The following is a 25,287-nucleotide window of genomic DNA, read 5'->3' as shown; positions in this document are numbered from 1 at the left end:
CAGAACATTGTGTGACAACAAACCGAAACAACCTTGCGCTCGCACAAGTCGGTCTGACGACATGATCGAGAAAGTGGAGAGAATTGTTTTGGGGGATCGTCGAATGACTGTTGAACAGATCGCCTCCAGAGTTGGCATTTCTGTGGGTTCTGTGCACACAATCCTGCATGACGACCTGAAAATGCGAAAAGTGTCATCCAGGTGGGTGCCACGAATGCTGACGGACGACCACATGGCTGCCCGTGTGGCATGTTGCCAAGCAATGTTGACGCGCAACGACAGCATGAATGGGACTTTCTTTTCGTTGGTTGTGACAATGGATGAGACGTGGATGCCATTTTTCAATCCAGAAACAAAGCGCCAGTCAGCTCAGTGGAAGCACACAGATTCACCACCACCAAAAAAATTTCGGGTAACCGCCAGTGCTGAAAAAATGATGGTGTCCATGCTCTGGGACAGCGAGGGCGTAATCCTTACCCATTGCGTTCCAAAGGGCACTACGGTAACAGGTGCATCCTACGAAAATGTTTTGAAGAACAAATTCCTTCCTGCACTGCAACAAAAACGTCCGGGAAGGTCTGCGCGTGTGCTGTTTCACCAAGACAACGCACCCGCACATCGAGCTAACGTTACGCAACAGTTTCTTCGTGATAACAACTTTGGAGTGATTCCTCATGCTCCCTACTCACCTGACCTGGCTCCTAGTGACTTCTGGCTTTTTCCAACAACGAAAGACACTCTCCGTGGCCGCACATTCACCAGCCGTACTGCTATTGCCTCAGCGATTTTCCAGTGGTCAAAACAGACTCCTAAAGAAGCTTTCGCCGCTGCCATGGAATCATGGCGTCAGCGTTGTGAAAAATGTGTACGTCTGCAGGGCGATTACGTCGAGAAGTAACGCCAGTTTCATCGATTTCGGGTGAGTAGTTAATTAGAAAATAAATCGGAGGCCTTAGAACTTGAATGCACCTCGTATGGTGTCACTCGCAGATGCTGAAATTGACTATACCAGTGGACGAGTGTTAAACCTCCCGCCGGAAGTTGATGATACCTTTCTAAAAGATATATTGACTGCTTATGGAAAGGTGAAAAACGTCCCTCGTGAAGGCTGGTCTACTCAACACAGATTACAGTGTTATAGTGGAATTCGTTCCGCGGAAATGAGTGTCAAACGTAATATTCCATCGCATTTACAAGTGTGTGGTTACCGCGTCCGTGTCATGTATACTGTTGAAGAGGAAACCTGCTTCCTATGCAATGAAAATGGACACGTTCGGTCTAATTGTCGGCGGAAGATTTTTGTATTAAAGCCGTCATTGGTGCACTGTCGCAAATTGACGGTTGCTGATCTTGTTCCTTCTACTACCGCCGTCGGCCCTACTTCTGCTTCGGATTATAATGAACAAAAATTAAATTCTGATAATCGCGTGAATGAATTTCCGCCTTTACCTCTGCCACAGGTTCAGAATCCTATTGCCCCCAGGACAGAACCTGCAACGGTGACAAACAAGCGATGTCGCATTCGAGATGGTGACGGTGAGGATTTGGCTGTGCTCCACAGAATGCTTCCGCCTTACTGACTGGAACTGCGTCACATGACCATCGTTCTGAGGGGCAGGAAGCTGTGCATATGACCCCTCCCACACCTCCGTCTGCGGAGGCCACCATGGCACGTAGCCGACAGAAACAGCGTATACAGCCTGACCGTGCGGTGGCATGTAAGATAAAAGGTTGCGATGACAGTGGCTCTGGTCCCCCGATGTCTGATTCATCTGTGGACTCCGCAATGGACCTTCACCTTAGCTGTCTACCTAATTCTGCTCGGACTTCCCGTACATCCCTATATAGCTATGATCAATGACCCAAACCTGCACATTCCTTTCCTTAAATGTTAATCGTGTGGAATCAAAATTGCGATTGGCTTCGCTGCGTCAGTTCATTTATGATTCATGTGCGGACATGATTTTCTTACAGGAGGTGTTGTTTAGTCAATTTCCGTTACCTGGTTTTCGTGTGATCTTTAATGTAGCCCCATAATTTTCTACGGGGACCGCCTTATTTTTTCGCGAAAGCATTCCTGTTACTGAGCTGAAAATGTTGGATTATAGCAGGGGCATAGGTTGTCAACTTTTTTATCTTACCTTGGTTCTTTATATGATCCTTCTGGCACTGGTCGCGCAGTGGATCGTTCGCGTTTTTATGGTTTAAATGGCTCTGAGCACTATGGGACTTAACATCTGAGGTCTTCAGTCCCCTAGAACTTAGAACTACTTAAACCTAACTAATCTAAGGACATCACACATATCTACGTCCGAGGCAGGATTCGAACCTGCGACCGTAGCGGTCGCATGGTTCCAGACTTAAGCGCCTAGAACCGCTCGACCACACCGGCCGGCTCGCGTTTTTATAAAGACGATATTGTTTATCTGTTGCGTACGAGTCCTCCGGATATTCTGTTGGATGGTGATTTTAAGTGTGTGTCGCGTCCTGCAGATCAATCTCCAAACTTTAATTTCTGTTGCGAATTATATGAGTTCGTCCGCTCTTCACGCCTGCAAGACGTCTGGATATGTAAATGCCACACGTTAGTTAAATTTACCCACTGTACGGCGTCTTCTAGCAGCAGGTTAGATAGGATTTACTTATCAGACTGCCTGCGCGATTGTATTCTTAATGTTGAAGTCATCCCAGCTTCGTTTACGGATCACTGTGCTGTGACTTCGTCCTTCAATCTAAAACAGCTACCAGTCAAATTGTTTCTCACTTAGTGGATGGTAAACGTCACTCACCTAGCTGGCCCGTCTCTCGATGACGTGATGCGAGCCGTGTGGGAGCGTAATCTACGGTCCATTGGGCAGTACTCTTCCATCCTTGACTGGTGGACACAGCTGGCAAAACCGAGACTCAGACAAACTTTGATACTTTCTATGCTGCCAAAGCGCGAGACCTTCCCATAACTTACGAATATTACTATTCCATCCTCCGTGAACTTCGTGACGCTGTGGATCACGCCCCTCTGCGAACTGCGGATGTTAGGCATGTAAAGGCAAAATTGTTGACTTTGAAAATAATTCAAATGGAAGGGTTGAAATGCGATCCAAGCCACGATCTTTGGTGACGGAAGAACTGACTTTCTTTTATCATTCGCTTCGGCATCAGACCCGTCACCGACGAGCTTGTATTCTTTCTCTACAAATACTGGACACATCGTATCGGAGGAAGCTGATACAGTGCGTGTCTTACACCAATACTAGGTAGACATCTACGGCATCGATGAGTCCAGCGCAACCTTTCACAACCCAGTAGTCAACGTCTTGGATACGGCACTTACGCCTGAACACAGTGAAACGCCCTTAGCTGAATTCCAGCCTGAGGGTGTTTACAAACTTATTGTGAGATCGCCTTCTCAAAAGTCTCCAGGGATGGATGGACTTTCCGAGAAATAATATGTGCGGTTTTGGCCGCTGTTGGGTTCCACCTTTACGTCTTTTTTGAATAACGTGTTACAGGGTCGAGTTGGGACCCCACGTTCAAAGTGGGAAACATTGTTTTAATCCAGAAACACCCTGGACAGGCTTGCCCTGATAGACTGTGGCGACGGCAGTTAATAGTAGGATGTCGGATCTGATGGGGATGATTCTTGCAAAACATCAAAGCTGCGTACCTGGTCGTACCATTCTTACCCCTATAGTCGAGTGTCGTGACGTGGTTCCGGTTACTGCTGTAACGTCCGTCCCTGACGCCCTTGCTTTTTTAGACTTTGATAACACATTTGATTGTGTTAATAGTGACTTATTGCTTCTTATTCTGGAGGCAGTTGGTTTTACTGTTAACACACGGCGAGTGCTGGTATTTCAGCTTCGGTGGTTGTTAATGACCAACTGACGCCCCCGATAAATATCGGTCGCAGAGTGCCTCAAGGAAGCCCACTGTCAATGACTTTGTGTTGTCTCTGGAGCCGCTACTTCGGATGATAGCATCCCAGCTGAAAGGCTGGACGCTTTCCAGAGGGACTATAGCGGTTCGTGTATACGCAAATGACGTGATGGTTCTACTCTGCAATTCTGCGGAGATACCGCGACAGAAGGCTGTAATCGATGATTTTTGTCAGAATTCAGGTGCACTACTTAATGAAGGTAAATGCAGGCTTCTTACTTTGCGAGGTTTTGAAGACGTCGTTGTTCCATGGGCCATTGCGGTGCATCGGCACACGTCTCTCGGTGTCATCATAGATCGTTGTCCACTCCAAATGGCGACGCTCAAGTGGAAGTATGGTACGGAAAAAATTCAGGGAGAGATACTAAAACATGAAAGGCAGTCTCTTACTCTGCTCTAGAAAGTCCGAATACTGTATACATTTGTTTTATGCAAAACTTAATACGTGGCCCAAGTTTATCCGCTGCCCTCGATGATGGTGAAGAAACTGCAGCAATTGCCTGGTCGTTTCTTATGGAAGAGTCATATCTTTCGCTTACGGTATGGGGTGGTCACAAAGCCTCATTCCTTCGGGGGAGGGGGAGGGAGGGGGGGCGGCTGGGCGTGACTGACATACGAAGGATGACAGAGATGCTGTATGTACGGCGTTCTGTTTTCATTATGACTCAAGAAACTCACATATTCACGTCTTGTTTATTTCTCTGTGTCCGTCCTGCTAGTGTCAAACCCCCTATTTATGTCGGTAGCATAGATTATAAGATAAAACACATTCGTGACTTCTATCTTGCGGTGAGCTATTTAGGGGCTGGTATTTTATGGAGACCCGTCCTCACCATGAAATTCTTACAGAACTCGTAGGAAAGCAGTCCCTTGCCCGAACTTCGTTGAAAAAGGATCGCCGCAAACAAAGTGGACTACAGTTTGGTGCAACGTAAGTCCTCCCATTTTGCCGATGTGCGTAGCGTCCTCTTGGTATAAAGTAGTAAATAATTTGATTCCAACGAACGAGTGACGTTTCCGTATTGGGCTTAGTGACACGGATTTTTATAGTCGTTGTTCGTCTACATCGCTTTGCTTGTGGAGTTCATATGGCGAATTGGTCTTAGATTAGGGCGCAATTGGCCTTCTTTATTCGATCTTCTGAGACTTTATACACTACGGACATCATATTGCATCCGGATTCTTCCTTCTTTCCACGGTCGGAAAACTGTACCGTAATGTGGTTGCTGGGACACTTCGTTCATTATGTTGTAGAAGGAGAAGGGGAAGATCACATGGAACTTCATTTAGTACATGATCACGGCCCGTTGGACTTGCTTGCGAATGCCTCGATATTTAATCTTGTTTTCCGTCGGGAAGGTGTTGATAATTTCATTGAATGATGCTATGTGTCTTCTTTGTTATGTATGTTTCCCATCTAATTTGCTTCAGCTTGTTCTCTCCTAGTTTACCTGCTCGTTTTGTTTTGCGTTTTCACTCGCGCCAGTTCAATTGTAAAATGTGTATAGCTGAAGTATATACAGGGTGAGTCACCTAACGTTACCGCTGGATATATTTCGTAAACCACATCAAATACTGACGAACTGATTCCACAGACCCAACGTGAGGAGAGGGACTAGTGTAATTGTTTAATACAAACCATACAAAAATGCACGGAAGTACGTTTTTTTAACACAACCCTACGTTTTTTTAAATGGAACCACGTTAGTTTTGTTAGCACATCTGAACATATAAACAAACACGTAATCAATGCCGTTTGTTGCACTGTAAAATGTTAATTACATCCGGAGATATTGGAACCTAAAGTCGACGCTTGAAACCTCCGACGTTCAGTTGCGTGTTGTAACAAACAAGCGCCACGGTCGGCGAGCAGCATCTGCAGGGACATGTTTACGATGACGACCGTGTTTACGAGTGTGGCTGTAGTGCACTGTTGTGGTTTGGTCTAGCTGTCGCAGTGTCCGCATGTAGCGCTTGCTGCTATTGGTATTCTGCAATCGTCTCCGCACGCAGATCATCTGTAGTACACCGTGTTACCAGACGTCTGTGATAGTGTAGTGTTGTAGGAACTATGACCACGGTGTATTCGAACTCTGAAAAGGCGGACATGATACTCATCTATGGCGAGTGTCGACGAAATGCAGCTGAAGCCTACAGGGTGTATACAGAACAGTACCCGGACAGAGAGCATCCAAGGTGCCGCACATTGCAAAACATCTACCGCCAACTGTATGCAACAGGTATGGTCGTAGCACGCAAACGGGTCCGTAACACGCCCGTCACAGGAGAAGCGGGTGCTGTTGGTGTGTTAGCTGCTGTTGCCATGAACCCACACATGAGTACACGGGACATTGCGAGAGCCTGTGGACTGAGTCAAAGTAGTGTCATGCGCATACTGCATCGTCACCGCTTTCACCCGTTTCATGTGTCGCTACATCAGCAATTACATGGTGATGACTTTAATCGTCGAGTGCAATTCTGTCAATGGGCATTAACAGAGAATGCGTTGCAGTTCTACCTGTTTACCGATGAAGCGGTTTTCACAAAACACGGAGCAGTGAATCTACGGAACATACATTACTAGTCCGTGGACAATCCTCGCTGGCTCAGACAGGTAGAGCGACAGCGACCGTGGACTGTAAATGTATGGTGCGGAATCACTGGCGACCACATCATTGGTCCTCACTTCATTGCAGGGCCCCAAACAGCTGCAACATACATCGCGTTTCTACAGAATGATCTGCCAACGTTGCTCGAAAATGTCGCACTGGAAACGCGTCGACGTATGTGGAATCAGCACGATGGTGCACCTGCACATTCCGCAATTAACACTAGGCTGATCCTTGACAGGATGTTCGACGGGCGTTTCATAGGACGTGGAGGACGCATAAATAGGCCAGCCCGTTCTCCTGATCCTACACCTCTGGACTTCTTTCTGTGGGGTACGTTAAAGGAGAATGTATACCGTGATGTGCCTACAACTCCAGAGAATATGAAACAACGTATTGTGGCAACCTGCGGCGACATTACACCAGATGTACTGCGGCTTGGACGACATTCATTACGCCAGAGATTGCAATTGTGTGCAGCAAATGATGGCCACCACATTGAACATCTATTGGGCTGACATGTCGGGACACACTCTATTCCACTCCGTAATTGAAAACGGAAACCACGTGTGTACGTGTACCTCACCCCTCATGGTAATGTACATGTGCGTCAGTGAAAAAGACCAATAAAAAGGTGTTAGCATGTGGACGTAATGTGCTGTTCCAGTCTCTTCTGTACCTAAGGTCCATCACCGTTCCCTTTGGATCCCTACGTAATTCGGTGCTCTCCGATACACACGATCGAACAGCGGAGGAGTGGTACTCAAGCGTCAACTTTAGTTTACAATATCTCCGGATGTAATTAACATTTTACAATGCAACAAACGGCGCTGATTACGTATTTGAGTATATGTTCAGATGTGCTAACAAAACTAACGGGGTTCCATTTAAAAAAAACGTAGGTTTGTGTTAAAAAACATACTTCCGTGCATTTTTTTATGGTTTGTATTAACAAATTACACTAGCCCTTCTCCTCACGTTCGGTCTGTGGAATCGATTCGTCAGTATTTGATGTGGTTTACGAAATATATCCAGCGGTAATGTTAGGTGACTCACCCTGTGTACACATGAGCGTAATGCAGTCCTTGAAATAAGCTTGGAATTTTTCTTAGTTTGCTGTTTCTAATATTATCTGATCTCGTTGCCTTTCTGTTTTAGATTTTAAAATAAAAAAAATTAAATTTTATAAAAAACAATATAGAAATCGTTTATACATATCATGAGAACTTGGTGGTGGTTTTTCGGCTATGTTCTCGTTTTTTTCCTTTCGCCTTTTATTATTGTTTTGTTGTCGTAATTAACTTTTTTCTCATTTGCAGCTTATATTACATGATTTGGCTATGATCTACTGAAGTTTCATGACAGCTCAAAGTAACCGGGAAATCCGGATAGAGTCCCAGCCAGGCACAAATTTTCCTTGCTGTCATTCCATTACACAGCTAATGGTTGTCCGCATTCGCAGTTGCGAATACATTTAATGTATTTCATAACGGCTGGAATCGCCGCAGCGCCTGTTCCTTTGGACATGCATCATATATCGCAATAACATAGGCCTTACAATATTGTATCGTAGTAATAAAATCTGTTAAGCTGAATTAATAGAGGGCCTCTTGTTTATTGTTCACCGCTGATGTGGCTACTGAGGTACGTGGAGTGAGGGGGCGAGGGCTAGCCAGAAATTGATGTCCAGTGATGACTTCTGCTGGTTTGGAGCTATGTCGAGTTCTTTATTATGACTGACACCACTGCGATTTTGGCGTCCCAAAGCTTGTTTTCGTCATTGGTACACCGGCGAAGCTGTTGTGAGACATTACACGAATGCCCTATTTATTTTGGCACTGTATTTCGACGCAATTCACTGCGCACATGTAAACACTACACACTTAATACAATGAGGTGGAAACCCATGCCCGGAACCGGCATCCACCGAGGCGACAGAGCATTCCATTTATGGAAGACAAGGCCTGTCTACGCAGCAGCTAGCTCATCTTCTTCACTGGTGGTCATGGCAAAAAATCGTGATAACTGGATAACAAGCAACATTTCTAGACGTTTCACGTACGATCTGTCAGCATAAAAAGTGACGTTTGCTGCCGAAGGAGTCGCTCTGTAGCCTCGCTGGATGACGCTTCTAGCCGGCCGCGGTGGCCGAGCGGTTCTAGGCGCTTCAGTCCGGAACCACGCGACTGCTACGGTCGCAGGTTCGAATGCTGCCTCGCTCATGGATGTGTGTGATGTTCTTAGGTTAGTTAGGTTTAAGTAGTTCTAAGTTCTAGGGAACTGATGACCTGAGATGTTACGTCCCATAGTGCTCAGAGCCACTGGAACTGTTGTGGACTGGCAAGACAGCCAATCCACTAGGAGGAAGCCGAAAGGCACGCGTTTAAGCTCACGCAGGCTAGCGTGAGGTCTGGAACAGGTCAGGGAAATGAGACTAGCAAAAATAGTACGTAGCTGCTGGAATACTTGACTTTAATCCATAATTCGTGAACATCGCTCTTGACGGTACATGTTTTACAGCATCAATAGTAACTGGTATGGCGCCTTGCTAGGTCGTAGCAAATGACGTAGCTGAAGGCTATGCTAACTATCGTCTCGGCAAATGAGAGCGTAATTTGTCAGTGAACCATCGCTAGCAAAGTCGGCTCTACAACTGGGGCGAGTGCTAGGAAGTGTCTCTAGACCTGCCGTGTGGCGGCGCTCGGTCTGCAATCACTGACAGTGGCGAAACGCGGGTCCGACGTATACTAACGGACCGCGGCCGATTTAAAGGCTACCACCTAGCAAATGTGGTGTCTGGCGGTGACACCACAGGAACCATTTTTGATTACGCTTCTGGACACTGTTTCCTGTTCACCATTTGTTCCGCAAGACACCTTCTACAAAGCCTCGAAGATTGTCGCAACACTTCTGGGACACCCTGTATGTACAATACCAATAACATAATCCCTCTTACTGAGTAGGTTATCACGCAGTTTAATTTTTTCAAGTTCGGCCATGAATTATACGAAACACTGAAAAATGATATTTTTTTTTTTTTTTTTTTTTTTTTTTTTTTTCCACTGGAAGCAACTGGACAGGCAACCAGTGACTTGGACAGGGTCGGTTTCACCAATTAATCAGTACACATAAGCTATGGAGGGGCATATGCAGACATAACCAAGGGTATGGAGGGGCAGATGCAGACATAACCAAGGGTATGGAGGGGCAGATGCAGACATAACCAAGGGTAAACCTGGAACGGCAGAGTTACCATGGGCAAAACATAAATCTTGTACAGGAAAATGCCAAAAGAGATCATTAGTCTGTAACACAAGGTCTGATGGCAGAGTTAGGAGTTAGCACTGAAGGACAGACCACGTAAAATGTAGGTCATTAACAATTATCTGATAACTGGCGTAGTGATGAGCTGTAGCGGGCATTCATGGCAGACACAGCATTTGCTGCACGCTTCTTATCACTGTCAATATTGAGCGGACTACCTGACCCATTGTAGAGTCAGGGCATTCTAAACAAAATACAGAAGAGCTGGTAGTGACGTAGAGGTACACGCAGTTTAGAATATTTTGGAGAAAATTTCCAATTTCAGCGTTTGTCTTACAATCAAGCGTAACTTTCCAAAAAACCCTGTATTGTTAGACCCAGACAAATACGGAATATAATTCATTTTTTCTTTAGACTGTTTTGTTGTGGCCCGACACGCTTCCTCTCCCGTACAAATCTTTCATCTCAGAGCAGCACTTGCACCAACGTCCTGATAATTTCTTGTATATGTTCCATTCTTTAAATTATCCTACACTTCTTACCGTCTACAGCCCTTTCAAGTAACATGAAAATTATTCCTTCATTTCTTAATATACGTCCTAACATCCTGTCCCCTTTGCTTGTCTTCTCACTGTGGTTTCCTATGAGATGCACCAACTATGATCAAGCTGCCCTCAATTTCACGTTTAGTTGGAGAACCGCATTGCTTCATTAGGCCTGGTTATGTTGGAGATGGTTTTCGCATGCCTTCTTCTGACCTTTGAGCTAACATCACTAGCCAGTTACTAACGTACACTCACGGCCACGGTTCACATATGCAAATCATTCCCAAAGGGATAAGAAAGCGTAAAGTGACAAAATTACAAAATCAACTGAGGAATATTCCTCGATCATTTGGCTTTTGCAGTTAGACACCGATAATTTGTAATATAAGACTGGAAATCTACCTGCCGCTAATGAGTATTCCAATGAATAATGGCCCGACATGAGAATATCCATATCAGCAAGCCAGATTCCTTCAAAGAACTAGTATACCCTATTTTCCGTTAATGAGTCTAAAATACTAGATAATGACTGAATTTAATTATTTTCTGCCTTACCTCACAATGCGAGTGACTGATGTTGTTCAAGTTCAGTTTGAAGATGCGATCCCTGGAACAAAAATATGTGGTGTAAGTAATGTGTTATGCACAATACTGAGGACTGCAGGATAGAATATGATAGAATATGGAACATTTGTTTGACATTTCAGTTTCTCACATAACAAAGTAATCGCAACATGGCCATAATGAAAGGTAAAGAGATCCACTATTTTGCAGCTGTGGAATTCGTGTTAGTGTTTGATCGAAAGGCACTGTGCTTTACATGATTATTAGCCCGATTATTTATCATAATCATCAGACCAGTATGTAAGAAAAAAAGGTGTGTATAACTATGCATAGGTGCAGCGTACATTGATAAGGAAAATACCAGTAATATGATCTACGTATAAAGTGGGAACATGCGACCTCGCCGCTAAGGACATGCTTTTCCGCTACTAGAGGCACGGAACTGCAATATTGGTCAGAACCAACTCACCCACAATCGTAACAAATATGTCAGGAGGCTTGGTATACAAGTGTAAATTTTATTGCAGCAATAAATCTCGACTTCATATTTCTCCATGAAGTTTAACGCGGCATACCGGGTTGAGAAGAATAACCTAAAGAAGATAGTTGTTTCATCCGTAGAACAACCATGTCCATCAGTCACTATACGCAAAATTACAGGCATGAAACTTCTCCTATTGCTAGTCACTAACTCAAATGCGGATTTCACGACTCTCATACTAATCGGTATTCCACTTCACGTCCAACCAACACGGGATGCCTGCATGACAGGGCGTATATTCACCAGGAAAACCTACGACGTCTGTGTTGTCAAAACAAATACCAACCGGCGGCCACATCACAACACAATACCAGGTCTCCACCATCGACCGCCAGGGACCGCTACCCGTTCGCGGAGCCTGCAGAACAGCTTCACCAGAGGTCGCAGCTAGCCAGGAACTACGTGTACTTTGATACGACAGGCACGTGATCGCAAATAGTTCCGGCAGATACATCCGCCAACGGGCTTTATAAGGCGGCGCACTACCGGCAAAAGACAGTTCGACGCACATCTTGCAAGTAGGTAGAGCTGCCACGCCGGCAGCCATGGCTAGAATTCTCTTCTAGCTGGCCGATTTCTTGTAGCTGGACTTGGTATAGTGGACAAATCTCTTGACTTTGTAGAACTGTGTATTGTGTTCGCTCCCCGAGAAGAGTCAGGTCTTTTACATTATTATTATCATCATTATTTGTTATTTCACACTTGTATCGATCCGCATTTGGGATGGAGTCTTGTTCTTTTGGAGATCGTATTATTGTTTCGTTTTGGCGTCGAATAAATTGTTTTCGGACTTGTGGTTTCCGCATTTCTATTCTGATAGCACAGATACTACTGAAACCATATTCAAATATAATGGCGAAGCTATTCCACAATGTTCAGTATTGATCAGATGAAAATCCGTACCGGTTACGCTATCAGGTCGATAGGCACGCGAGTAGAGGGCACTCACTCCTGACAGTTTTATATGTCCTTTTTTTGCGAACAACAAAATAGTGACCAGTACTCTGAATTTCCCCAACATGGGCTGACAGATTTGCTGCAATGTGTAACTCTCACGACATGTGTGTCTCCAGTGGTCACGGTGGTTTCAGTGAGATGGTGTTCAGCAGATTTTTACTTCACACTGTAAAGTTATTATTTTTCTTGGTAAATGGATTAGCAAAGGAAGGATAGTGACTTAATCGTTGCTGTCGCCATATTTAATTTCGCTTGATTACTTTTCTGGAAGAGCATAAAAGAAATTGTTTGCCAACAGCGTCCTACAACGCAAAAGAGTAAACGAATTCTCGAATCATACCGGCTATCCCAGAAACAGTGATTCTTCGACTTATTCAAAGTGCAACGATTGTGCCTAAAACTAGATACAAGGCATTTAGGACAATAATATCATAAGCTGAAAACAGAACGACATTACATTGTCTTATAATTTGTTATAAATTTCAAAACTGTTAAAACTTTCAGGTACTCGGTTGCAATGAAGCTTACACATAGTGAACATCTATTGTAAGTTGCCAGATATACCAAAAAGGAAAAAAAAAATTAACTTGGGAATATGAGTCACTTCACGAAAGGTGTCAAGTGCATGACAATTTAATTTAATATGGTCATGACTACAGCAAATGCTGTAGTATCAGAAACGGTATCATACGTCCATATCTACATCTACATGCATACTCCGCAATCCACCATATCGAGCCACTCACATACTTCGGAACCAATCCCATATGCTCGTATCATAGTTAGGAGTCAGCTGTGGGGCACCGAGTCAAACGCTTTCCGGAAGTCAAGGAATGTGGCACCCGTCTGATACCCTTCATCCATGGTTCGCAAGATATCATGTGAAAAAAGGACTAGTTGCCTTTCGCAGGAGCGATGGACAGCAACTTCTCTGTCTCAAGGAAATTCATTATATTCGAACTAAGAATGTGTTCGAGAATCCTGCAACGAACCGATGTTAAGGATATTAGTCTGTAATTTTGAGGATCCGTCCTTCTACCCTTCTCATACACAGGCGTCACCTGCGCTTTTTTCCAGTCGCTCGGGACTTTATGTTGGGCAAGAGATTCGCGATAAATGCAAGCTAAGTAAGGAGCCAATGTAGTCGGGTACTCTCTGTAAAACCGAATTGGAATCCCATCAGGACCTGTCGATTTATTTATTTTCAATAATAATACACATTGTCACCGTATCGCAGAGAATAAAGCACTGGATAGTGAACTTTTAATAATAATACACATTGTCACCGTATCGCAGAGAGTAAAGCACTGGATATTTAACTCTTCTCCCTTTCCGACAATAGTAACTATGGATGAAGAGAAAAAAATGGTTGAAATGGCTCTGAGCACTATGGGACATAACATCTGAGGTCATCAGTCCCCTAGAACTTAGGACTACGCAAACCTAACGAACCTAAGGACATCACAACATCCATGCCCGAGGCAGGATTCGAACCTAAGATCGTAATAGCAGCGCGGTTCAGGACTGAAGCGCCTAGAACTGCTTAGCCACAGCGGCCGGCTGTATGGAGGAAGATCTGAGCACCCCGCACCAAGTATTGTAGGAAAGATCTATTCTTATAACACATTAGTTAGGATTAGTTTTCCCCATTATTCAAGACCGAACGAAGAAACGCTTTTCATTGACCAAGTGAGACGGTGCAGTGGTAACATAGCGAACCCACACTTGAGGAAACAGTGGTTTCAATCCCGGTCTGCTCCCACAGATTTAGGTTTTTGCCGTGCTTTCCTCAGATAAATGCCTGCATGACACATTTGAAAGGGCAGAAATTTCTTGCCTCCCTCTCCCCGATCCAGGCTCATGTTCTGTCTCCACTAACCAAGTCTTGTTTTCACTTTCTCATTTCAGCTGAATAAGCCAACTATTTTACTATGTACCGATAACTCGTTTCTGAACTGAGTTAATCTTCGTAAAACAAACATATCATATACAAGGTCAACATTTTTTCCTCGTGAAGACACCAGTCGTTTACGCTGTCCTCTGCAGATGCACTTATGAGCCAAACTGTCTACAAAAAACAAATAGGCCATGCAATGAAAACAATGCCTAGTTCTCTGCTCTTCTCACTCCTAGCTAAATAGCAGATTATTTTCAGAAGCACTCTGTAAAAAATCCGCAGTGGAAGGCTGTAACCGACAAGTCAGTATAATTAAAAATGAAATATTTAATGTCACTTTTCCTGTTCGGCCTGGTAAAATGTTCCTGGTTTTCTTATATGACAAGCTGCGTATTAACACGAGATAAGAACTGAAGAAACTGCAAAAAGGAGAGAATTTTAGGAGATGGGACCTGGATAAACTGAAAGAACCAGAGGTTGTACAGAGTTTCAGAGAGACCATAAGAGAACAATTCACAGGAATGGGGGAAAGAAATACAGTAGAAGAAGAATGGGTAGCTTTGAGGGATGAAATAGTGAAGGCAGCAGAGGATCAAATAGGTAAAAAGACGATGACTAGTAGAACCCCTTGGGTAACAGAAGAAATATTGAATTTAATTGATGAAAGGAGAAAATATAAAAATGCGGTAAATGAAGCAGGCAAAAAGGAACATAAACGTCTCAAAAATGATATCGACAGGAAGTGCAAAATGACGAAGTAGGCATGGCTAGAGGACAAATGTAAGTATGTACAGGCTTATCTCACTACGGGTAAGATAGATACTGCCTACAGGAAAATTAAAGAGACCTTTGGGGAAAAGAGAACCACTTGTATGAATATCAAGAGCTCAGATGGAAACCCAGTTCTAAGCAAAGAAGGGAAAGCAGAAAGGTGGAAGGAGTATGTAGAGGGTCTATACAAGGGCGATGTAATTGAGGACAATATTATGGAAATGGAAGAGGATGTAGATGCAGATGAAATGGGAGATATGATACTGCGTGAAGAGTTTGACAGAGCACTGAAAGACCTGAGTCGAAACAAGGCCCCCGGAGTAGACAACATTCCATTAGAAATACTGACAGCCTTGGGAGAGCCAGTCCTGACCAAACTCTACCGTCTGGTGAGCAATATGTATGAGACAGGCGAAATACCCTCAGACTTCAAGAAGAATATAATAATTCCAATCCCAAGGAAAGCAGGTGTTGACAGATGTGAAAATTACCGAACTATCAATTTAAAAAGTCACAGCTGCAAAATACTAATGCGAATTGTTTACAGACGAATGGAATAACTGGTAGAAGCCGACCTCGGGGAAGATAAGTTTGGATTCCGTAGAAATGTTGGAACACTTGAGGCAATACTGACCCTAAGACTTATCTTAGAAGAAAGATTAAGGAAAGGCAAACCTACGTTTCTAGCATTTGTAGACTTAGAGAAAGCTTTTGACAGTGTTGATTGGAACACTCTCTTTCAAATTCTGAAGGTGGCAGGGGTAAAATACAGGGAGCGAAAGGCTATTTACAATTTGTACGGGAAGTAGATGGCAGGTATAAGAGTCGTGGGGTATGAAAGGGAAGCAGTGGTTGGGAAGGGAGTGAGACAGGGTTGTAGCCGATCCCCTATGTTATTCAATCTGTATATTGAGCAAGCAATAAAGGAAACAAAAGAAACGTTCGGAGTAGGTATTAAACTCCATGGAGAAGAAATAAAAACTTTGAGGTTCGCCGATGACATTGTAATTCTGTCAGAGACAGCAAGGGTCTTGGAAGATCGGTTGAACGGAATGGACAGTGTCTTGAAAGGAGGGTATAAGATGAACATCAACAAAAGCAAAACGAGGATAATGGAACGTAGTCGAATTAAGTCGGGTGATGCAGAGGGAATTAGATTAGGAAATGAGACACATAAAGTAGTAAAGGAGTTTTGCTATTTGGGGAACAAAGTAACTGATGATGGTCGAAGTAGAGAGGATATAAACTGTAGACTGGCAATGGCAAGGAAAGCGTTTCTGAAGAAGAAAAATTTGTTAACATCTAGTATAGATTTAAATGTCAGGAAGTCGTTTCTTAAAGTATTTGTATGGAGTGTAGCCATGTATGGAAGTGAAACGTGGACGATAAATAGTTTAGACAAGAAGAGAATAGAAGCTTTCGAAATGTGGTGCTACGAAGATTGCTGAAGATAAGATGGGTATATCACATAACTAATGAGGAGGTATTGAATATAATTGGGGAGAAGAGGAGCTTGTGGCACAACTTGACTAGAAGAATGGATCGGTTGGTAGGACATGCTCTGAGACATCGAGAGATCACCAATTTAGTATTGGAGGGCAGCGTGGAGGGTAAAAATCGTAGAGGGAGACCAAGAGATCAATACACTAATCAGATTCAGAAGGATGTAGGTTGCAGTAGGTACTGGGAGATGAAGAAGCTTGCTCAGGATAGGGTAGCATGGAGAGCTGCATCAAACCAGTCTCAGGACTGAAGACCACAACAACAACAAGAACTTTTGGTCTGTCACTATCGTTATAACTTACACTCTACTAAGTTCATAATCGGTTTATCAAACTTCCACTCAGCTACGCAGTAAATAAACTTTCTCCTTCATCATGACTCATTTTATGAGAGATATCAATTACGATTACGTATTGGTTGAGAATTCTGCAGCCAGTTTGTTTATTTAATTTATTTCTTTACTTGCAAGGTTCTGTGGGAACGTGTGAGTCACGAATACGTAGTCATGGAACAATATACAGTTTTCAGAAACGTATTTAGGAACTTTTGTAAACCAAATAATAAAGAAAATTAAAAAAAGATTATGACAGAGTATACGAATACGTAATGCATTACAAACAGAATTTCATGTCTACTGCGGACAACCGTGCATGGAATAAACGTATGCCACAAACAAATCTCAAAACTTGTATTTGAATACTTGTGGATTATAGATCAATTTCTCCAGTTTTTCTGGAAACCTGTCGAAAGCGAAACTACTGAATAGTGGACGTCTGTCTGTACAATACTTAAAGAAACCTTATCCAAGAGCATATCGTTATTCAGTCTAGTAGCTACTGAATAAAGTTGTAGTTTCTTCTGAATGAGGCAATATTATCAGCAACAAATCCTATTATATTATAAAATAAAGATCGAAAAGTACTTCAACGATGTGCTTCAAATTGTTAATTATCGAATGAATGTTGGGTTGTATATATATATATATATATATATATATATATATATATATATATATATATAAGGGGAACCGTCGATATCAAAAATCCCGAAAAAATGTTTGACCAATTGCTCAAGACTCTAATAAACCTTTGGCCCGAAATAGGATACGTATTTCCTTTTTTAAAAAAAAAATACCCACAAACACAGGTTTGCTGTTAAAACTAACTGCGAGAAACTAGATGCTATGAAAATCTAATGATTAGACAAACTGTTTATCATTTATCTTGTCTTTCCCCATCTACATAATTTTAGACAGAAGTTCTGTACACAACCCTGTTTTATTTTTTCTTCTTCGCCTTCATTCTTACAGAAAACAGGAAATTTGTTCCTTATGGCTTATGGACGTATGATTAGAGTGCTTATATAGAATCTGAATCACCTGAAACTTTGTAATCCTACCCATTCACAGATCTGAACCATTTGATCCACTGTCGTTGAATGTGCTATCCACACAGAACCAGCATCTGAAGAGTCCTGTCTCGTACTCTATATACCACTGACCCTAATAGATTTACACTTTCATTTTAAGCGACTTCAGTTCACAATCAAAGTTTTGTTTTAAATAACAATAACCGAGGCTCAAGGTCAGACAGAAGCGGGAAGGGGAGGTGGACAGAGCGGGAAAGGTGAGAAAAAGGACATAGGAAGGTTGAAGGAGAAGACAGAGAGAGAGAGAGAGAGAGAGAGAGAGAGAGAGAGAGAGAGAGAGGGGGGGGGGGGAGTGGGTAGGAGGAGGACGAGATGGACAGACAGTGAGGAGGAACGAGTTAGGATCTATATCTAGCACCCATACATATGTAGCGACTGGAAGGACTGCCTGGTTCGTTAGTGGAACACATGTGCAGAGAAGGTCGAGTCAGAATTGCTAGACAGCTGAACGATTGTCTGCATGAAGTCCGCGAACTGACATGGTAGATGTGTCTGCCTTCCTATCGACCTTATTTTTGTGAATGCACAGAATGGCTACAAAATATAACACCACGCGAGACAGTATAGCGACAGTACACAAAGTAAACAATCCCTCGCAAAATAGTGTCGGAGGCAGTGGAGATTATTCTTGTAGTGAAGACAGCAGCATTCAGTTTCTCCACAATATCTTGGACACGCAACTTCTAAGAAAGCGTTCGGCTTACTGTCAGTCCCAAGAATTTAAAATGGTCGACTTCACTGACTACTTTTACGAGAGGTACGTGTTGTAAACTGTACTTACTGCGTTCCGTTCCAGTTAAGTGCTAATCGGTTCTCTGAAATGAGCATGCTGATGTTACTGACTACCCAATTAGCTAAACCATTTTTATTACGTTCCGCGTCCAGCACAGTAACATTTGTGTCATCCGCAAAGAGAAAAGTTTTGAGTATATGTCATTTTCAGTGGCAGAGTACTGATTTGCACTGTCGAGGCACGTTAATGTGATCACTGGTCAAAAGCCAAACTAAACACGTTTTGCAGCTTGGACCTCTGTGAGATGTGCAGGAAGAGAGTCAGTAAGTTTGTGGAAGGCGCCGACAAGGATGTGGAGCCATGCTGAGTCCAGGGCCGCGGTCAGCTGCGCTAGGTTTCTCAGTTGCGGATACATGTCGCGAACAGCCCGATCGAGGTAGTCCCATATATTCACGATTGTGTTTAAATACGACGAGTTTGGCGGGCAGGAGAGTAAGGTAAACTCATCCTGTTGCATCTTCGAAAGACGCACGTACAACACGAGCTGTGTGAACGTTGCATTGTCCTGCTGCAGATGCAACGTGCCGAGAAAAGTCAGAATACATGTAGTGGTGGACATGGTCCTCCAGGACAGAAGCGTACTTATATTGATCCATTGTACCTTCCATAATGACGAGATCACCCCGTGAATACCACAAACACATTCCCTAGACCAGGGCTTCACAACATACGTGCTCGCGGAGCAAGCTGTGAGCAGCAAGGCGCGAGCACGGAGCAGCGCGAGCACGCTACCCCCACTACCTGACCAGAGCGGAGAGTGGGGAGAGTCACGTGGGCACACAACAGCTGCCGCCAGTCAATGTAAATCCGCGGCCACCTGCACGGGTGTCACTCACGAATTATTACTGCGACAAATGAAACAGATAAAGGAGAATGTACACATGCCACATAATTTTATTAGCTTAGTGTATGCCTCTACATTCGCATTAATTTGTGAACTGTTACACAATAAAAGGTGTCACTGAAGTGTGGGATTCTCGGTTACCTTGTACTTTTTGCCCTTTACAATTGCGTCTATGTTCGGAGTAATTGTTCTTGTGCATTTTAGGCGCAGCGTGCAGTTTAAATTTCGATCAGACAGTGCGTTTCTCAGGCGCGTCTTGTTACATTTCATTGCAGAGAACAGTTGTTCACAAACATACGTGGAACTGAACATTGATATTACTGTAGCCGCCAGTTTGTGCAAATGAGGAAATCTATCCTGAGGGAAGTGTCTGCAGAATTCCAAAATGTTTTTTTCTTGTTCTGAAATTTGTCCCTGTATTCTCTGTCACACTGCAGGTCAATAATTTCTTGCTCCAGCTCAGGACGAATCTCGTAAATATTCGCTGAATATGGAGAGAACAGATCAAAATCACTGTCTAGTGCTGTCAGATCTTGAAAGCGCTGATCAACTAAACTATGTGAATAACGTTCACAGTCTTTGTGAACATCTTGCATGGATGATAATTTAGGAATCTGAGCTAGGTTCCCCGTTTTCAGCTGACTCACCCAAAGTGTCAATTTCATTTCAAAACTCGTATTCGATCTATGAAATGAGTTATTATCAGATCTTTACCTTGTAGTAAAATGTTCAAAGCATTCAGATGGCTAGTTAAATCTGCTAAGAACGCGAGATCACATTCAAACGTGCGCGCGCATTTCCCCTCCCTCGCCTCCCTCCCTACTCGGCGACCTTGCACCTGCTCGCGAGCACGTGCCTGAGCAGACGCGAGTACTCGCGCTCAAAACCGGCCAGTTGTTAAGCCCTGCACTAGACCATAGTGCTGTTGCAGGGTAATGGTTTCCAGACATTCGCGCCGTTCACGACAACAGCGATCTGTCGGACAGAGCATAAAACGTGATTCATCTGAAGCGATCACGTGTCGCCATGTCCAGCTGCGTTACTGGCGTGCCGATTCCGGCTTTCTTCCGCAATGAACAGCAGTCAGCATCGATGCGTGATCCAGGTGCCTGCTGCGGAGGCCCATACGCAGCAGCGATCGCTGAACGGTCGTCGAGGAGACAGTGTCACGAGCCCCTTGGTTCATCTGGGCGGTCAGGGTTGGTCTATTGACCAACAGGTCCACGTCTATTGGCCCACATATAGATTCGCAGCCGTCGTTCACACCTGTCATCTGTGGCATGTGACAGACCACAGTTGCCTCTGCGCCGATGTTGGGTAGGATATTTTACCATGCACGTATAGTTTAACCACGGCGGCAGGTGTACAATGTAGAAAATTCTTCGTTTTGGAAATGCTTCCACCCTTAGCATAAAAGGCAATGATCATGTACTTCTAGACGTCAAATACGTCGCTCAGTTTCCACATTACAACAAAAACTGCACAGTTCTGCGCGTCTCCCCGTAAGTGTCCAAGGGATAGAAAAGCAACTGGAATCACTCAATAGAGGAAAGTCCACTGGATCTGACGGGATACCAATTCGATTCTACACAGAGTACGCGAAAGAACTTGCCCCCCTTCTAACAGCCGTGTACCGCAAGTCTCTAGAGGAACGGAGGGTTCCAAATGATTGGAAACGAGCACAGATAGTCCCAGTCTTCAAGAAGGGTCGTCGAGCAGATGCGCAAAACTATAGACCTATATCTCAGACGTCGATCTGTTGTAGAATTTTAGAACATGTTTTTGCTCGAGTATCATGTCGTTTTTAGAAACCCAGAATCTACTATGTAGGAATCAACATGGATTCCGGAAACAGCGATCGTGTGAGACCCAACTCGCTTTATTTGTTCATGAGACCCAGAAAATATTAGATACAGGCTCCCAGGTAGATGCTATTTTCCTTGACTTCCGGAAGGCGTTCGATACAGTTCCGCACTGTCGCCTGATAAACAAAGTAAGAGCCTACGGAATATCAGACCAGCTGTGTGGCTGGATTGAAGAGTTTTTAGCAAACAGAACACAGCATGTTGTTCTCAATGGAGAGACGTCTACAGACGTTAAAGTAACCTCTGGCGTGCCACAGGGGAGTGTTATGGGTCCATTGCTTTTCACAATATATGTAAATGACCTAGTAGAAAGTGTCGGAAGTTCCATGCGGCTTTTCGCGGATGATGCTGTAGTACACAGAGAAGTTGCAGCATTAGAAAATTGTAGCGAAATGTAGGAAGATCTGCAGCGGATAGGCACTTCGTGCAGGGAGTGGAAACTGACCCTTAACATAGACAAATGTAATGTATTGCAAATACATAGAAAGAAGGATCCTTTATTGTATGATTATATGATAGCGGAACAAACACTGGTAGCAGTTACTTCTGTAAAATATCTGGGAGTGTGCGTGCGGAACTATTTGAAGTGGAATGATCATATAAAATTAATTGTTGGTAAGGCGGATGCCTGGTTGAGATTCATTGAGAGAGTCCTTAGAAAATGTAGTCCATCAACAAAGGAGGTGGCTTACAAAACACTCGTTCGACCTATACTTGAGTATTGCTCATCAGTGTGGGATCCGTACGAGATCGGGTTGACGGAGGAGATAAAGAAGATCCAAAGAAGAGCGGCGCGTTTCGTCACAGGGTTATTTGGTAAGCGTGATAGCGTTACTGAGATGTTTAGCAAACTCAAGTGGCAGACTCTGCAAGAGAGGCGCTCTGCATCGCGGTGTAGCTTGCTCGCCAGGTTTCGAGAGGGTGCGTTTCTGGATGAGGTATCGAATATATTGTTTCCCCCTACTTACACCTCCCGAGGAGATCACGAATGTAAAATTAGAGAGATTCGAGCGCCCACGGAGGCTTTCAGACAGTCGTTCTTCCCGCGAACCATACGCGACTGGAACAGAGAAGGGAGGTAATGACAGCGGCACGTAAAGTGCCCTCCGCCGCACACCGTTGGGTGGCTTGCGGAGTATAAATGTAGATGTAGATAATGTTATAAAAGAACAAGTTGCTGGAGCAGCTGTTAGATCGGTTACTGCTGCTACAATGGCAATTTATCAATATTTAAGAGTGTGAACGTGGTGTTATGGTCGGCGGCGTCCGAGCGATCTGAAACAGCATCACCGAGGTAGCGATGAAGAAGGGACTTTAGCGGGTGGTCATCTTACGAGTGGACTGTGAATAGCAGTAATCCGGTAAAACATCAAATCGCTACGACCGGAACTAGATCCTGCACAAACGGGACCAACGACGACGAAAGAGAATCGTTCAACGTGTCAGAAGTGCAAACATGTCGCACATCGCTGCAGATTTCAGTGCTGGGTCATCAACATGTGTATGCGTGCGAACAATACAATGAAACATCATTGATATGGGTTTTCGGAGCCGAGGGTTTACTCGTGTACTCTTGATGACTGCACGACACGAAGCTTTACGCGTCGCCTGGGCCCGTCAACACCGACATTGGACTGCTGATAACTGGAAACATGTTACCTAGTCGGACGAGTCTCGTTTCTAATTGTAACGAGCAGACGGACTTGTACAGGTATGGAGTTAACCTCATGAATCCATGGACACTTCTTGTCAGCACGGGATTGTTCAAACTGGTGAAGGCTGCGTAATTGTGTTGTGCTTGTGCAGTTGGAGTGATATGGGACCTCTGATACGTCTAGATACGACTCTGACAGGTGACACATACGTAAGCATCCTGTCTGATCATCTGCATCCATTCATGTCCATTGTGTATTCCGACGGACTTGGGCAATTCCAGCAGGAGAATGCGACATCCCACATGTGCAGAACTGCTACAGAGTGGCTCCAGGAACACTATCCTGAGTTTAAACACTTCCGCTGTCCACCAAACTCCCCAGACATGAACACTGTTTAGCGTGTGTGGGATGCCTTGCAGAAGAGATCTCCACCCCCTCGTACTCTTAGGGATTTATGCACAGCCCTGCAGGATTCATGGTGTCAGTTTTCTCCAGCACCACTTCAGACATTACTCGAGTCCATGCCACACTGTGTTGCGGCACTTCAGCGTCCTCGCGGGGACCCTACACGATATTAGTCAGGTGTACCAGTTTCTTTGGTCCAGTGTAGTTATCTCGAAGCACAAGCTTTCAAGAGTTAAACATATTTTCATCTACCAATGAGATTTTGATTTTAGTTGCCGGCCATTGACAAGAAGTGATTACTAAATATTTTGCGCAAATCTAGTTGATATCAAACTGTTTCCCTTCCGCGCAAGAGGTGTAGTATAGTGAGTACCCACAATTTAGCCAATGCCTCTTTCACAGTACTAGCCACAGTATTAAATTTTCGTAAGAGCCTTCCATACTCTTGGAGTAACACGTTTTTTTGCGTGTTTGATGGCATTTCTCCGTACTTCCTAGCATTGTCTGTAGTGAAATTCTGTTACATGGCTATAACTGCCCTTCCTGCTATGACAGAGTTACCCTTTCCTCCTGCATGATTTTCTAATGTCTTTAATTGTTAAAATCAGGTACATATTAGTACTGGATGACTGCGTGGAATTTTGTTACCGAGAATTACCAATCGAAGAACCCGGTAAAGGTTCGAGCTGTGTACATTACAACTTCTTTCCCTATTTCCCCTTCCAGACTGGATTTAACTGCCTGCTCTGCAAGTGGACTCATTTCTCTAAATCTATTGTTCGCTACTTTGGGGTATCTCCTTGCCTAGTTTCCTTTCAGTATTTATCATCAATGATCAAATCCACTACAGCTGCAAAAATTATTTATTTCTAAAACTAGTGCACCACCTGGTTCCACTGTGCCCCATCATCAGTCGCATCTGTAAAATTATAAATCAATAATAACACGCATGCACAACGTAGCGTAAGAGAAGCTAAACAGAACCAACTGCAATTCTTAGAGAAATCCGATGTACGTACATTAAAATGTCAGGCCGTAGAGGACGCATAACTGAGAATAAAATATGTGAAAGTAGTGCATCCCTGGACATGACATGAAACAGGATATGTTCTTTAACCATAGGGCCGCCACAAACCCTCTCGCATAGGAGGACCTGCTTACGAGGACAAACGCCGTCAATTAAAAGAGCAGAAATACCGACAAATATAAAGTTTACCGTCCCTACGTCCCAAATTCCCGTTACAAAACTTACAACGGTCTGCGCTCAAGGGCGCGCCACACACCCATCCACATGGAAATGGATAAGCCGTCTATCAGTATAGCTCCCTGTGCATCGTGTTCTGATACACCATTAGTAATTTCTCTCACATAGTGCCGTTTGACCGGTGAAAGATCTATGAAAATGTTATCTGTCATTGTGTTGGTGTGCCTCTGAACTCTAGCTGGGAAGTCACAGTTCTTTCTCTGGAGAATTAGCCAGAAATACTGAAATACGAACCCAGACTATCATATGGAGGGGGAAAACCTGCAGCCTCAGTTGCGAGGGGGGGGGGGGGGGGGGGGGTCAGTAGAGACACGTAATGAAATATTGTTTCCTCGAAAATTCTATCTCCCACACAAAATATTTAAGAAGAGATTTTGCTGTTAGATAGCCATAACATCTGGTCTTTACAATGATTTGGTAGGTCAACTCTTCTGAATGAAACATTA

At 44.0% G+C, this 25,287-nt stretch overlaps 1 protein-coding gene across 1 annotated transcript in view; it reads right to left on the bottom strand.

The window, feature by feature from the left end:
* The window catches only part of LOC124805421 (semaphorin-2A-like), a 1,298,470-nt gene that overhangs the window by 589,086 nt on the left and 684,097 nt on the right, over positions 1-25,287 (bottom strand). The window contains exon 3 of the mRNA XM_047265983.1: positions 10,910-10,961. Coding sequence (XP_047121939.1) covers positions 10,910-10,961 — 52 coding nt within the window. The remainder of the gene's footprint in view (positions 1-10,909; positions 10,962-25,287) is intronic.

Source organism: Schistocerca piceifrons, chromosome 7 (assembly GCF_021461385.2).
Source record: "Schistocerca piceifrons isolate TAMUIC-IGC-003096 chromosome 7, iqSchPice1.1, whole genome shotgun sequence".
Taxonomy (NCBI): domain Eukaryota; kingdom Metazoa; phylum Arthropoda; class Insecta; order Orthoptera; family Acrididae; genus Schistocerca; species Schistocerca piceifrons.
The sequence above is the reverse complement of the archived record's forward strand: the minus strand, read 5'-3'. Positions and strand labels throughout refer to the sequence as shown.